Source organism: Plectropomus leopardus, chromosome 20 (genome assembly GCF_008729295.1).
Source record: "Plectropomus leopardus isolate mb chromosome 20, YSFRI_Pleo_2.0, whole genome shotgun sequence".
Lineage (NCBI taxonomy): Eukaryota > Metazoa > Chordata > Actinopteri > Perciformes > Serranidae > Plectropomus > Plectropomus leopardus.
Window position 1 is genome coordinate 14,077,082 of NC_056482.1, and position 15,135 is coordinate 14,092,216.

Consider the following 15,135-nt stretch of genomic DNA (forward strand, 5'->3'; position numbering starts at 1 on the left):
AAGCAGCAGGAAAACAGAGATTGTGAATAAGAACAATAAAATAACATCCAAAAACAGTATAAATAGTAAAAAAAGATTTTACTTAGTCATGCATTTTTGAAGCTTTTTTAACATCTACTTTAAATATATACAGAAAGACAATCTTATATACATATTCTTCACACTTACACATACATTTTAACCAGTTGATTGAATAGTGTTGGTGTCAGTCCAACTTTGCTTCTATTTTTGTATTTTATAAAGATCACTCACCCATATCAGAGTCCGCCCAACCTCCCTACAGATTTCTCTCCTCTTATTCATGGATTAAAGTAGGTGTCCATTCACCTCTGGTTATCCCATTTATTGAAATAACTTAATATTTTCTTTTCAATTAAAGAATACCTATCATGCTGAGTCTATTCTGAAAACCAGTGTGTGGTTTGTCCATTCTTACTGTACTTACTGTAGAAACATTGTGTTGAAACATGGTGAACTCCACAGATAAGGACACACTCTCAATGGAGATATAAACAGTTCTTTTAAAGGCAACAAAAACAAGATTCTTGTTTTTAGTTTATTATACACTTAAGAAAACATACTTTTAAAATTATATCCCATTTCTGTCAATATATCCCCCTAAATACCTATGCCATATCCAGTGCATTCAATTTTTAATCATAGATCATTTACTTAGATGGAATCACAGCTCGTTTCCATTTTCCTCACACTTTTCTTCTTTTCCGTTACTCAAAGAAATGTATAACGAGTCTTTGCATAAAGCACATTCTTGCAGCAGGAAATGCTTTAACTTTTAAATATGTGTGGTGTTGCTATATCGGCATGAGATTAATTAAAACTTCTGTTTTCTAATATTGATGTATTTTCGGGGTGAAAATTAGTTTAAAAAATGAAAATGATCCTTAATTATCGTGATGTTTTGACCTTGCCTTTCCTGGCGCTGTGATATGACTGGACAGACAGTGGCCAAGGCCTAGCATGACCCTGGCAACAACCAGCTGCCTCCTGCCAGAGTGCAGCCAGAGCGGACCAAATGAAGGTCAGGGAGAAGGACCAGAGAGAACATGTAAACACCCCCAATGAAAGACAAGACTGGCTGCACAAAGACAGGCGCAGGGAAATTGTGCTGTGCTCTGAAATTGATTAATTGCTCGTCTGTGGAAAGTTGCTAATTTCTGAGGAAAACATAAAACGATGCCACTAGTATTCGCGACAGTGGCGTCAATATAATACCACTTGGAGACGCTGGGTGGGCGTAGAATTGAAAAGCTGGAAACTTTTCCCTTGCAGGTCAACGCAGGAGATGGATAAAGAGGGATGGGAAAGCACAGGGAACCTTTTATCACATGGATGTCCATTTCTTAGTAGATAGATTTAAAATGCTTATCTCCAGGCCCGCTCCTCAGCACTACCACTGCTTTCTTTTCAGCAGTGTGTTTGCACTTTACCGCAGTGGGCTAAATCAATTTGTGCAGATTCATTTTTCCAATTACATCACATACTCTGGTAAAGATAAGACCCATGAATTGGACCACTCTATAATGCCCTGATTGAATTATTCATTCGGGTTTATTTGGCGGCTTTAGTGTGCAAGAGGGCTCTCTCCAGGTCATTGTGATTCTGCCCTGCGATGGAATGACTATGAGCTGCGAACTGATTGGGAGGTTAGTGTCGGAGCCACCTGACTTTTAACTTTAAGGACTGTCGGCTTGTTTTGTCTTGACTTCTCCTCCCCTGCTTGGTTGTGTGATGGCAGAATTCCCCAGAGATGAAATATGAGTGTGCTTAGCACGCCCCAGCAGAGAGGCTCAGATAGGACAGGGCGAGGGAGGGGTCACTGGCCCCAAACAGTAATCAATAAATACCTGCTGCAGCCGAGTGTTAGATGGGGCCCTGCAGACAATGTGTGTAGACACATTAGTGTATATAAAGCACTTGGCTGGAAAGAGACATTAGAGTGGATGTGCACCTCTGCTCGCTTTGCCTGTTTTTCATGGAGCTTCTAAAGGATTTTGCTTTTAAAACAACAGCCATACATATTGATTAAAGCCACTGGGATGTATGGGGCCAATACTAACAAGTATTGACTAGAAGAGGTCGTTACCATTGATTTATGTTCACTCAATATAATGGGTAGGTGTGCTCAAAGCACATTTATAGGTAGATCTGATTGACAGTCTATTTATCCTGCTTCAATTGACATGACAGTTGAGTGGTTTGTTATTCTGCTTGACCACTCAGCTGCAAACCATCTCTTGTCCTTCCCCCATTGCGGCATAGCAAAACATTGGCTGGTAAAACTCCCCCGTTGTCTGCCTATCTGGCCAGCCACTTACCGATCTTTTTCTCTATCTGGAGTGGGAATGTATATAAGAATGATGAGGAGGGGTGAGTGGAAAGAGAAGTGAAAAGGGAGAAGGCAAGGGGGGGACAGAGAGGAGGGTGAAGACGATAAATAGGAATAAAACAGGAATGAAGAGGGGGAAGATTTATGCCACTGTTCATCCTCGTTCATGCTTGACTCTCCCCTGATTGAAGGGAAACATTGGCCCCACTGATACAGCGCTTTCCTTGGGACAATAAATCTACGCGAGTACAGATAGAATAGAGAGAGCTTATCTTGCACCGTGGTGTCAGAACCCAGCATTCAAAAGCTGTTATCGCAGATATTCACATACAATATATGGTATGGTGTGGTAAGAAATACAGTCTTACAAAAAGGCAGCGTAGGAGTATGGTACAGGAAAACAGGTGATAGATCCACTATAGTACTGTATAATATATGGAGCGTGTATGGAGTACAGTGTAAAATGTGTATCTGTGGGGATGCATTTCTTTGTAAATCCACATCACTTCTAAGGCTATATTCATGTTTTTTTGCTCTCATGTGACACAGTTATGATTTTTTTTTTAGATCTAACTAGTTTGGACACAGAGATTAGATTTTTTTCCAATCCGTTCTGGGCCCCTTTTATATGTGGTCCTAAATCCAATACAGCTCTGATCATGATGTGACTGTGTGAAACCCTTCACATCACGACCCCAACACTCCTGACTCCTCTCCTGGCCACACCTCTCTCTCCACAGAGTCACCAGCAAGAGCTGCTGATAGAGCTAGTAGACCAAAAGGCCATCTCTCCAAATACATGCTACACACTCCCAAATAGAAGCACATAGCTAATGTTTATGCAGACTGACTTCAGCAGACCTTCCTACCAAGGAGATCATTCCAGAGATGAAGCTTTCATCACTTTGTCATTCTTTTTTTTTTTTGCCAAATGTGATGTTTTTTGTTGTTGTTTCAATCTGCATGTTTGTGGCGTTATAGGTTGAATTTAAGATATTTCAAGGCAGAGATCCATTCGCACATGCACAAAATACTTTATTGTATGATCTGGAATGGAATATGCCGTTTACAAGACCCGTATCAAATTATTGTCATAATCTGAATAATAATGGAATATTAGTGTGCATGTAAATGTGACCACTTGATGTTAGGTATAAGTCATTTCAAACACAAATGTGAACAGTTTATGTAGAAAGATGGAATCTGGGGAAATAAAGGAAATTGAGAATTATGACCTTTAATGTTAACATAGCCTAACTGTCTGTCTGTGTCCCTACCTCTATAAATTTCTAGTTATTGCTTGATTTGGATGGAAGACCCTATGTCCAGTTTGACAACACAGATGGGCTCACATTGTTGGTGAATCAGTACCCAATAATCCTGTGTGTGCTCTGCCTTGAAATGCTCAGTCTAGAGAAATCTACAGAAATCTTTCGAGGGCTTGAGTTGGCACATTTCCAAAGCATCTTTCACGGAAAATCAGCTTTGACCTCCTGCTGACACATGACGTCAACAACATGTAAAATTACCAGCATGTATGGTCTGAAATGCATCGATTAAAAAGGCAGCTGAAGCCTGGGACGTTGTCATCGCAGTGTGGACACTGACTTCGATGTCTAATGCGTTGTGGATGCGCCGTCGTCAGTTTTCACTGCTCTCAGCACAATAGATGTCATTAATGTGAGTAAAGTATTGATAGTCCAGTAATAGCAGTGTACTGATTGCTGTGGTGAGGAGTAATAGTGCATCAGGAGGTATCGCTGTAGCTCATTTTAAGGTATACTTGAGATGCATTTGCTGGATGATTCTTTATATAGCCAGCTGGTGCTCATTTCTAATGGAAACTATTGATGTAAGCTAGTCATTAAGACCCTGTAGTGTCCAAGATTCAGCAAGATGATTGTCACCCAGACAATGTTAAAGGAAAACACTGTTAAAACAAAGAAAAAATATGAGGTGCACACTGTAGGAAACTTTGGCTAATTGGACAGGTCGCATGGGTCTTGGCGAGCTGTTTACCATATAATGAATAGACCAGAGTGTTACAGGGTGCAAACTCTAACCTCATGCTTTTCATGTGAATTTCTGTGTGTCTGGTGTAGGTGTTGTGCACCTCACCATGCAACAGTTTGTGTATTTATGTAACACAGATACTCTTTTTTTAGCTCAAGATGTGAGCTCGGTGGATGTCTTATCTCTGACGCTGAGCTTTGATATGTAGCTGTGCCAGTGTTAAGGTTTGACTTTGATTTCCTCATGTCCAAAATGTAATCATCCCTTAATATTGCTTCTCCCACAGCTATTGGATGTGACTCAAGCCAAAGAGGGGCTGACTGCCAAGACCCTCTCATACCTTGCTTCACTCCCGCTTGTATGAATTTGATTTATCCGTCTTTAATGGGTTTTTTTCCAAACTGGTTTGCCCCCTACCTGATGAATTCATTGTCAATGGGAGAAAGGCACATTTCATTTAGTCATTAACTTATTTTTTGAGGGTAATATCCAGCTCATTTATCTCCGAAACTTTTTGTAGTTGGGATGTGGAACTGATCTAAAATTCAACTAATATTCAATTTGAGTTGTAAAATATTCACTAATAAGACTTACAATATGAATTAGAAAAACTCACCCCAATTACAGAGCAAAATACAATTTGAATAAAAGTGCTGCGAGGACATATTTCATTAAATTTTAAACACTCAATATGGAGGCAAATTTTCTGATTAAAATCAAGCCACAGAATTACAAATGCTCACAAAAATCCATATTGCATATCAAACGGTGGAGGCATGCCATATTAATGTTCCTATTAAAGGGATATGACACTAAAAAAGGTAGGGGAAAGTGTTTCATAATGCATATTTGATCTGTATAAGTATGGTAATATGTTCTGCACTTGTTGAGTGTTAGGTTTGTGAATATACACACTGTCACTGTGTGTATCCACAAAGATTGCATCATCTTGAACATGGAGATGCTGAAATCTCTAAACTATTTTATCATGAACTGTCTGCTTATTGCATATGAATGAAGACAGTAGGATGGGGAGCCAGAAAAAAGTAATGTTTCTCTTTGAGCTTCTTGTTGCTCACAGTATTCTGCTCACCAGGGAGGGAGAAAGAAGGTGCTGGGATGCTGGATGTGTTGGGTTTGAGGAGGAGGGGGGTGATTGGAAGGAGTCAGGGTCTTTCATTTTGTCACGTGGTGTCTTTTTTCATTTCTGGTCTGATTTTTCACTGGAGGGCTAGTTCCATTCACTTGAATTTATTATTTCTTGCACTGAGGAAGTTGATGAATTCGAATATCTGTGAGCGAGTTTGTGTGTGCCTGTGTGCGCATTAATGCCTGCGCAGGCGTATGTGTGTGTGAGCATGTGAGGCGTGCGTCTCTCTCTCTGTGTAAGGGAGCAATGCTTTCATGGCTGTTTCAGATCTCTCTGCCTCACAGTTCGACAGAGCAAGGGAGCCAGGAGGGAGACAGAGATGGAGAGATAATGGGAATGGAGGGTGAAAGAAGGCTAACACAATCTTTAATGAGTTTCCTTGGCTCTCTTTGCCTGTTTCTGGGTCAGGGTCCCCTGGCTGAGGATGTGGGTGGACTGAGGACTATGGAGCACAAGAGAACAGACTAAGCCAAGGTCTGCTGAAATAGACTTATGCATTAGAGAGTCATCACCTTTGTAAAGACATAAACGCTGAAAAGTTCGACAGTATCGCTTTAACAATTTGTACATTCATACTGAAATATAATGGTCTAGGGGTCACGGTCTGGTGATTGCAGCCGCACACAAGATACATGTAGATTGATGGACGTAATGTGGAATCAAGGTTCACATGTGCAAGGTCTGCAAGGAAACTTTTAGCTGTGCGCTGTTAGCAAACAGATCGGCTTGCAAGTCAGCCACAGTGTGGAGGAGCGTAAATGAAATGTCGGATTTGGAAAATCCACCTGCGAATTCCAGTGAGCTAGAATACAAGAATTATGTATAAAGGCCCAGAAACACCAAAATCACATCAAAAAACTAGTGGTGCAGAAGGCCAACTGATGCATCACTGCACGTCAAAAGTGTCTCAGCTAAGAAGTTGTCCTTAAACACACTGCAGTCAATACAGCCAATGACCAACTGCATCTGTGCCTCCATGAGAGGAAATAACTCTCCAAACCAGCAGGCGGCGTCAGCTGCCTTGTTCATTAAAAAGGGAAAAGACCGACAGGATGGATTTACATTGCTTTTTAGCCAGTTAGCACATAACCAGATGTTGACAGAACAAAGGATATCTACTGTGCGCTGGCTGACTGTTGGCCTGGTGTGTCAGGGCCCTAAGACAAGGAGGGTGTTTCAGTGTCAGTGTCACTCCACCGTTGTAGGGGCAACACATTAACACTCTTATGCCAAAAGCGCTGACTAAGGGGCGCTGTTTTACAAGTACGGAATGAGAACAGGCTGGTAGGGGATTTGACTTAAAAACACATTCGTACAGGTAAACAATCGTGAGGTGGTTATTCTCATAAGAGATGCTTTTCAGTTTTTTTTCGTGACCTGTTGCCTCATGAGAGAGTGTTTGCACGTTGTAATATACATGTTTGAAATGTTCCTCATTTTTATAATGAAAAATAGTTTAACAAAGATGCCAGTGAGCAAAATGTTACCTCAGTCCCCAACAAGGAGATTTTGTCCGTATTTGACAACCTCCAGTGACGTAGTTCTGATTACATGTATATGACCTGACTTGTCTTTGGGAGGAGGAGGAGGCAGAGGAGGAGGAGGAGGAGGAGGCGGACGGGATGATGGATATGGCTGCCAAGCTGCAGACCACTGTTCGAGACCAACAAACAACAAAACCGCTTGTTTTCAGCAAGACATCAGCGGCATACACAAACATACACAAACACTTTCATAACAGCACACAGACAAACCCTCTTCCCTCGTGATGAGGGCGGCTTTTGGTCATTTTCTGATTGGCTCCCCCTGCCCTTTCATTTCCTAGCAATCAACTTCAATCTGTGGCAGGTATGAAGGGAGAGATAACATTAGAGAGACATCGTGGGGAGATATCTGCTCAGCCGAGACATTATTTAGTGCTCCCGAAGCATCCAGGAGGCAACCTCTGTCAGACAACAAGGCTCCAGCGTGTCCACACAGGACAGGGAGGCGGTTAGATAGAAGGACATGGAAGAATTACTGATGGGCTGATAAACTCTTTTGTTATCCGAACAGTCCGCCTTCCTGTTTCTGTTCTCCTGTGCTATGTTTCTGTCCGTCTGCCCAACTCCATTTCGATGTCTCAATCTATGTCTGTCTGACTGAGTTACTTTCACCGTCTCACTCTGTTCCCCCTCGCTCACCTTCTGTTTCCCACTGTATCTCTGTCTCTATTTCTCTACCTTCTTTCTTTCACACTTGTGAATAATTGATGTCTACCGGTTCGATGGTAAGAATAGAACAGTTCTGGAGGTGACAAATGGGGTGGCGAATAGGCTTCATCCTCCCTCTCTTCAAAGAGTTAGAAAGTTAGCCGTGCTCGCTTGTGGGCGTGTGTGCCCATATATTTGTGTGCTTGCGATGTTTTGTGGCACTGTGAGCATTTTGTTCACGTTTGTGTGTGAGCGAGCGCGTGTACACACGCAGTTGTGTGTATGTGATTTAAGACAGGGAGATGAAAGGGAGTTGTAATTACAGGGAAGCGTATCTGTCTACTGCAGAAGTATCCGAGGAATGGCACAAACTGGGCCAAAAGCCTGAGGTCATTAGATGTGCTGCATGTGTGTGTGCATGTGTGTGTGTGTGTGAGAGAGAGAGAGAGAGAGAGACAAAAGCAAAGAGTAAGAGAGAGAGCAAGAGAGAAAATGGGAGACAGAGAGAGATCAGCTTATAACTTCAGTTCCTCAGAGTCAACCTCTGAACTCTGCTTCTCATTATTGGCTCTGTCTCTCTCTCGTTTCTCAGCAGTAGCTGGTTGTGGTTAGACCAAGCAAGGGCCGATTTCTGTAAATCCATGCAGCCTTATTGCCTGAGAGGAATCGCAGAATTTCCTGCGCTCTAAAATACACTTGTGTAAACATTCCAAAATATCAAATGATAGGGATTTCACTGTGTGCTGTGCGAATGGATAATCCCATGCAAAGACTGTGGTTATAATACACTGTCCCACTGTCTCTTGTCTGCTTTCTTTTCTCTCCCAACCCATCCTCTCTCTCTCTTTCTGCCTCTGTTCTCTTTCTCCCTTCATCTTTCCTTTCATCTCTTCCTCCCGCCCTCCATCTCTCCTTCACAGTGGAGGATGACTTCATTGGTCTCGGCGATCTGCCGGAAACCTTCCCTTCAGACCCGCCCGAGCCGCTGCCTGTGTTTTTGATGGAACCAGAGGAGGCCTACATAGTCAAGAACAAACCAGTCAACCTGTACTGCAAGGCCACGCCCGCCACCCAGATCTACTTTAAGTGCAACAGCGAGTGGGTGCACCAGAAGGAGCACACTGTGGAGGAGCGGGTGGACGAAAACTCTGGTCAGTAAAACGGATCAGCTACATACACATTCAAATCTGCATTTAAATCAACTGTCTCCTGAAAAGTTAGATTCATATTTGACAAATTTAATCAGCAAAGGACACAATGCACAGGTTGTTTCCTACAGTATTCACTACTGGCAACTAATCCATAATAAGTGTAGTTATTCTTATGTTTAGAGACTCAAAGCAGTTAATCATGGATTAGTGAAATAACATTGTTGTGGTAAAATTTTGGAAATGTTACACAGGATGCATGCATTGCTTTTTTACATTCACCCCGACATCCACCCTTTGACTTCTGTGCAGTAAAAACCGATCACACTTTTCTGCAAACCCAGGATATGTTACATTTGTGTGTTCATATGTATCATATGGTCATTTCTAAAGTGACACAGTTCAGATTACACATATATGACCTTCAGGAGGGGGAAGGGGAGGGTGGATGGAGTTACACCAAGGTTAGACAGCCTCCAAGCATCAGACGGCAGTGAACTGCTGTTTGAGACCAACAAACAAAAAAAAGCTCGTATTTTTAAGGGCACATAAGAATATTACTAGCCATGTTTTTTGCAATAAAAGCTGATTTTGTGCCTAAACATTTACACCAACATTTAAACATAAAGAACAATAAGAAGCAAGAAAATAAGAAATAAGAAACATACAAGTGGAACATCTATGGTTTGCAGAAACATACAAGCCAACATTCATTCTAGCAATTGGGCTGACAAATAAGTAGCATAATCATATTTCGCAGGAGGTTGGGTTGATATAAACATACATTCATACATGCTCGCAAAAATGGCTTGACGCAGAGTTTCTCAATTAGGACATCTTTCCTCTCTCTTAGTGCACTAGCACCACAACTTGGGTGTGTAGTGTGTGTGTGTTTATGTACATGTTTGTCAGCATCGAGAGGAAGTATAGGTAGTGAAGCTCCAGCAGGGTTGTTTTCAACAGAATTCAGCCCCCGAAGGCACCGGAGCCATTACACACAACAGCCCAGCACTGATTGGCTGCATTCAGCTGCTGTATTGGAAATTGAGTTCTTTCTGTCGCCCACAGGTACCAATCACATCGCATTTACCCTTTTCATCCCACTGTTTTGCCACACACACACCTCTGCATGCTCACACAGATACACTGACAGCTGCTGCTTTACTTACATTTAAATGTTTAGGCACGTAAGCACACACCCGCATATTCTTCAAGGGTTCATAAGCATTCTCTTGCATGTTGTATCTGAGATGTTTCTTGAAAACTGCCTCTCAAGTGCTGTTTTACTGAACTCTATGAAAAACAGGACATTGTTGCAAGAGCAGCCACAAGATACAAAAGCTGATACACGGTATTGAGAGTTGTAGCCAGCACAGATATAAAAGAAGTATTGGAAAAACAACCTGAATCCCAACCTGAAATCCTTTCATTTTGACCTAGTGTACTTTAGGAAGAATACACAGATCTGAGGATGTGTTTCATGGTTATGATTATGACAAAGCAGAGGGCGAAGGTACCAGTGGCTTTTAGCCTTTGTGTCAGAGGGCTTTGTGCTAAAAGCATCAACATGGAAAACAACCCACACATCACAAACGCACCCACTCTACACAGCTATATCCACAGGCTATTTACTGCACTGATATTCATTCATTTATGCCCTCGCGCCCCACACACACAGCACAGCGAGAGCCCAGTGGATGTGTGTAGCCTCTCTCAGCCCACTCCATTGCTCTCTGATTTCCCCAGATTGACAGAAAAGGAGCACCGATAGAAACTGGCCGGCCTGGTCAATACCACTGATAGTGTAGCCTGAAGAAATTGGATCTCTCCCTCACTACCCGCCTCTCTCCCTGTGTGCCTCTCCATCCCTCTTGTCCTGTCACTGTCTCACTTTCATGTGAGTGAGAACTTCTGATCTTATAAAAATAAAACCAAATGAGAGATAATTACATTAAGAGAAAGTGCAAGAGACTGAAAGAGAGAGAGGGGACGAGCCTGCAAATGTCATCTATTGAACCTGATGGTTGATACGCTGGTATGACAACTGAGGTGCTGAGCATTTCAGACAAAAAACTTAGATCAAGGATTGTCAAAATTTTAATGACTGGGATAACAAGGATACTCAACTTAAATTGCCCTGGGGCCACTTTTGCAAAATGTCAGGAGGCCAGGGGCCAGATGCAAATGCCCCACACAGGTCTGATGTATGCTGGGGCGTTTCTGGAAATTTAGGGCTTGAAGGGGCACTTTATTTTTTCCTTGATAAAAACACTCTATTTTATGCTTTTCAAATGCATTCTAGCACTGTATTTATATTGAGAGTCAGAGAAAAATTAATTTCATTGTGAATTAAAAAAAGATTGGGGGGGCCACCCTGCATCCCACTGGGGGCCAGATTTGGCCTGCGAGCCTGCTAACCACCAACATGGTAACAATAGTTGAGGGTTGTGATGTCAGGTGACCAAAATTCATTGTTAGGACCACATGTAATTCCATCATCAATTTGACATAGACTATGTTAGTATTCTTGTTTTAGTAATTTTTTTGGTCTTAAATTGTGTTGTTTAGTAAACAGTATCAGACGTCTTCTAAACATCTCATACTTATGTCATCTTGACGTAACAGGTATGGAGGACGAAACGCAATATCTGCAAAGCATCATAATGTTAACCTCCACACAACAAATTCAAACTTCCTTCGTCAGCCCAATTTAACGTCTGTCTGATGAAAGAAGAGGGATTCCTGTTGAAAAGCTTTTTAAATCAGTGGATGTGACACCCAGTGAAGCACATGACACATGAGCAAATGACGCAAGTTTTAAATGCAATCGCACAAGGAGAACCATAGATTCGCATGTAGAAAATGTGACTTAGCAGGAGGCAAAAATGAAAAGCATGAACAAAGAATGAACAAAGCGTGATGGCAATTTTTTTGTTCTCCACAGTGATGATTTAGCTTCAGAGAGTCACCCCGCTGTCATCTGAACACTGTAGCATTTGCCTCCCAGTGTTGAGGGCAGGTTATGTGCAAAAGAAGCATTGATCTGAGCAAATGAGCATCAAATTAATTCTAAGTAGACACAGCAAGTGTAATATACACCGGAGACAGCTTGTCACTCTCTCTGAGATATGAGTTAGGAGATCAAACAGGAACTCTCTTCATCTGGCCAGATAATCAGCACAGTGACCAATGCCTCCTTTTCTGCCTGGCTGCTCCGATCAATAATGTTAGCCAGTGCTAACACTAAGGAGCTAGGCTGGCTCACTTTAATGATCGCATTAATAATGAATCATCTCCAATGAGGCGCCCTGGTTCAGCCAGCTATTAATTGGACCTATTGTAGAATCATTTCTGCTGCTAATGGCCACATTGACATGTGTGAAGTAGCCCCTCATTGCTGGCCCTGACATGGGCTGCATTTGCTTCGCCCCCTCTTGATTGCAAATTGAGAGGGAGTCTGTTTTGTTGTTATCATTGTAACGTTATACAGTGTACTAAAAGCAACTAGCTGAGCAAACATATGAAGTCACCAGATGAGGTCAGCAGGATCAGCTCAGAGTCCTGCTCTTCTGCTCGAGTGATCCTTCTGATGTGTTTCAAGTGCAACACATCAGTGGAGTTTAATCCTGCTTTACTAATAGCAATGAAGTCATGAATGACTCTTGAAGTAGACGTAAAGCTAGTCGTCATTGCCACTTGAGGCTGTCTTACGGTGCGGAGGGCTTATTCTAACATCAGACAGATAATTCACCACTAAAGATCCTTCTTCAGAAACAGTCTGGAGCACAAACTGAAAAAATATTTAACTGATTCTAGCGCATGTTTTACACCCTCGGAGAATTCATATCTTCTTATTGTTTCCACTATTGATTTTCGCTCTCCTACTCTATGTGTGATGTTCTCTCATCCACTGTATCCGTCCATGACATCCTCCAACTAACAATACACATCTCCTCAGACACGTTGGCATACAGTGCAGACGACACATACACACACACCCTTGGACGCATCTGGACACACACACACACACACACACACACACATGCATGCAGAAGGAAATGCGCACACAACAGACCTGGCTGTTCTTCTGCCTGTCGGCACACTGTGTAAATTTTACATGAGCGCTAAGCTGGTGTGTGGGATGTCACTCTGCTTGGTGTGTGTGCCAGAACGAGGAGGCTGTGTGAATGCACTGAACCTGAAGGAAAATGGCATGTTCATTTTTTAACCATCCAGTCTCTTTGCATTTTTCATTCAACCAGAAATTCAGACACGTACTGTGTAAAGCTTCTCAAACTGTAGAGCAGATCCTGCACCTTTGAACAAATTGTACTCATTCAGAAGAAGTAAAAGCCATAAAGGTACAGGTTGCTAACATAAACATAAAAACTCCTAATATATTGTCAGTCTCATGTGGACATAAATTGCAATATCGATAAGTATTCATTACAATTTTCATTCCATGGTAACAATTTGTATTACAACAGTAACAATCATTCTGATGCTTTGTGAGATGGACTCTCTCCTGTCGCAATGTCTTTGTCATGCAAACAACACTGAATGAAATGTTTTGGAAAATTATACACATAGCAATTGCTTTTTTCCTCCAAAGTTAAAGTAAAAGGTAAAAAAGATTATTGCCAGAATTAAAAAAAAAAAATAATAATCTATTGCAGTGAGCCTGCAGAATCTGGAGACTACACTGATTTTTCAAATTTCAATTTTCGATTACTGGCAACGGCTAACAGTGTGACTCAGAAATGTCCTTTTTATCTCTCATTCAGCAGGTAGTGAACCACTATGCAATGAATTAGATTTCAGGCAAAGATTAGGTTGCTGATTAAATGAACATTGGGACACCAATGACTCATTGATCTGTATGTCTGTGGTTCAAGTCCGAGGCAGTGCATCATAATGATGTCACATCAACAACACATGCTGTTGTAGGTAAGCCCTTTGTGTAAGCTTGGATAAAATGAATGAATAACATGAAGAGTAACCTGTTAAATATACAATACGTAGCTCTAATGATAGTTTATTTGTTTGCTGGGGGGAGTTTTTACAGAAGCATTGTTCTATAGTCAGCATAAAAACACAGCTGCAGTTAATGAAAACAATAATGAGGCAGTTTGATTACGTTTAACACTAACAGAAGTCTGAATTGTTATTACTTTTAATGCTTGCCACAAGGCGCACCTAAATCAAACCTACTAAATTGTTTTAGCTGCTGCTGAGTTTTCCTTACATGTCACATGCTCCAGCTCTGTAATGTAGCCAAGCTTACAACTTTTAGTGATTTAGTATAATAACGTTACATCTGACAGATTCCAAACGTCACCTACCGAAGAAAAGGAGAATTATGTCTCCTGTTATTAGTAGCTGATCTTTTCTGACAGCATGAGTGGTGTAAATTTGGTACAAACGTTCACATGGACTTAAGGATAAACTGATCAAAGGTCACGGTAGCCTTACAAAATGTGTTTTTGGCTATAACTCAAGAATTTATACACAAATAATGACACATTTTCTCACAAATGTCTAATAGGATAAAGTGATGACATAATATATCCAAAAGGTCATCAGTCAACTTCACTGTGACATTATAATGTTCTGTAATAAAGCTTTTCTGGTCATTATTTATTGTCATAACTCAGGAACAGAAGGGGAGACATCTGGTCAGATACTAAAGCAGTGACTCAAATCTTGGGTACCCACCTTGAAATTGTGCAGATTGCATGGATCTTCTGGGCTGCTGGAGGGAAGATGTGTGTTAAGTGTCCAATTTTTATAGACATTAATGTAAACTGTAAGTGCAACTTGACTGGTTCGCAGAGGCATGTGTATGAAGCATCCATGTTTTCATGGATATACAGCAAATCGGCGGAGGTGTCTGGAATTCTGCAGCCTTAGATTCAATCACCATGTGATGTGATGTGATGTTGGTCATTAGCCCCAACATCAAAAGCTTCGCCTGTTGTTGTTTCTATGGTATCTGTAGTTAACTTACATTAAGCCCCCTCAATCTCTCAGTTGTTTTCCAACATTAAAAACTAGTGGAATAAGGAGATACTCAAACAAACACAAGACAAATACTGGCTATCATCATCTAAGAATAGTTTAAGTTACTCAGTAACCAAAACATTATGTTACACTTATGTTTGGACGAGCTCCAGTTTAGTGTTTTGTACTTTTGGCCTTTTGACAACACATTAATTCCACAACTGTCGCCTGTTTGAATTGGCATGCAGCATGCAGCCCTTTTAATTTGTGTCTTCTCTAGAGACA

The 15,135-nt window shown here is 41.4% G+C and overlaps 1 protein-coding gene across 2 annotated transcripts in view; it reads left to right on the plus strand.

Moving 5' to 3' along the window:
* unc5cb (unc-5 netrin receptor Cb) overlaps window positions 1-15,135 on the plus strand; it is a 143,266-nt gene that overhangs the window by 73,176 nt on the left and 54,955 nt on the right. For both annotated transcript variants that reach the window (XM_042509739.1, XM_042509741.1), the window contains exon 2: window positions 8,623-8,853. In XM_042509739.1, the coding sequence (XP_042365673.1) occupies window positions 8,623-8,853 (231 nt within the window). The remainder of the gene's footprint in view (window positions 1-8,622; window positions 8,854-15,135) is intronic.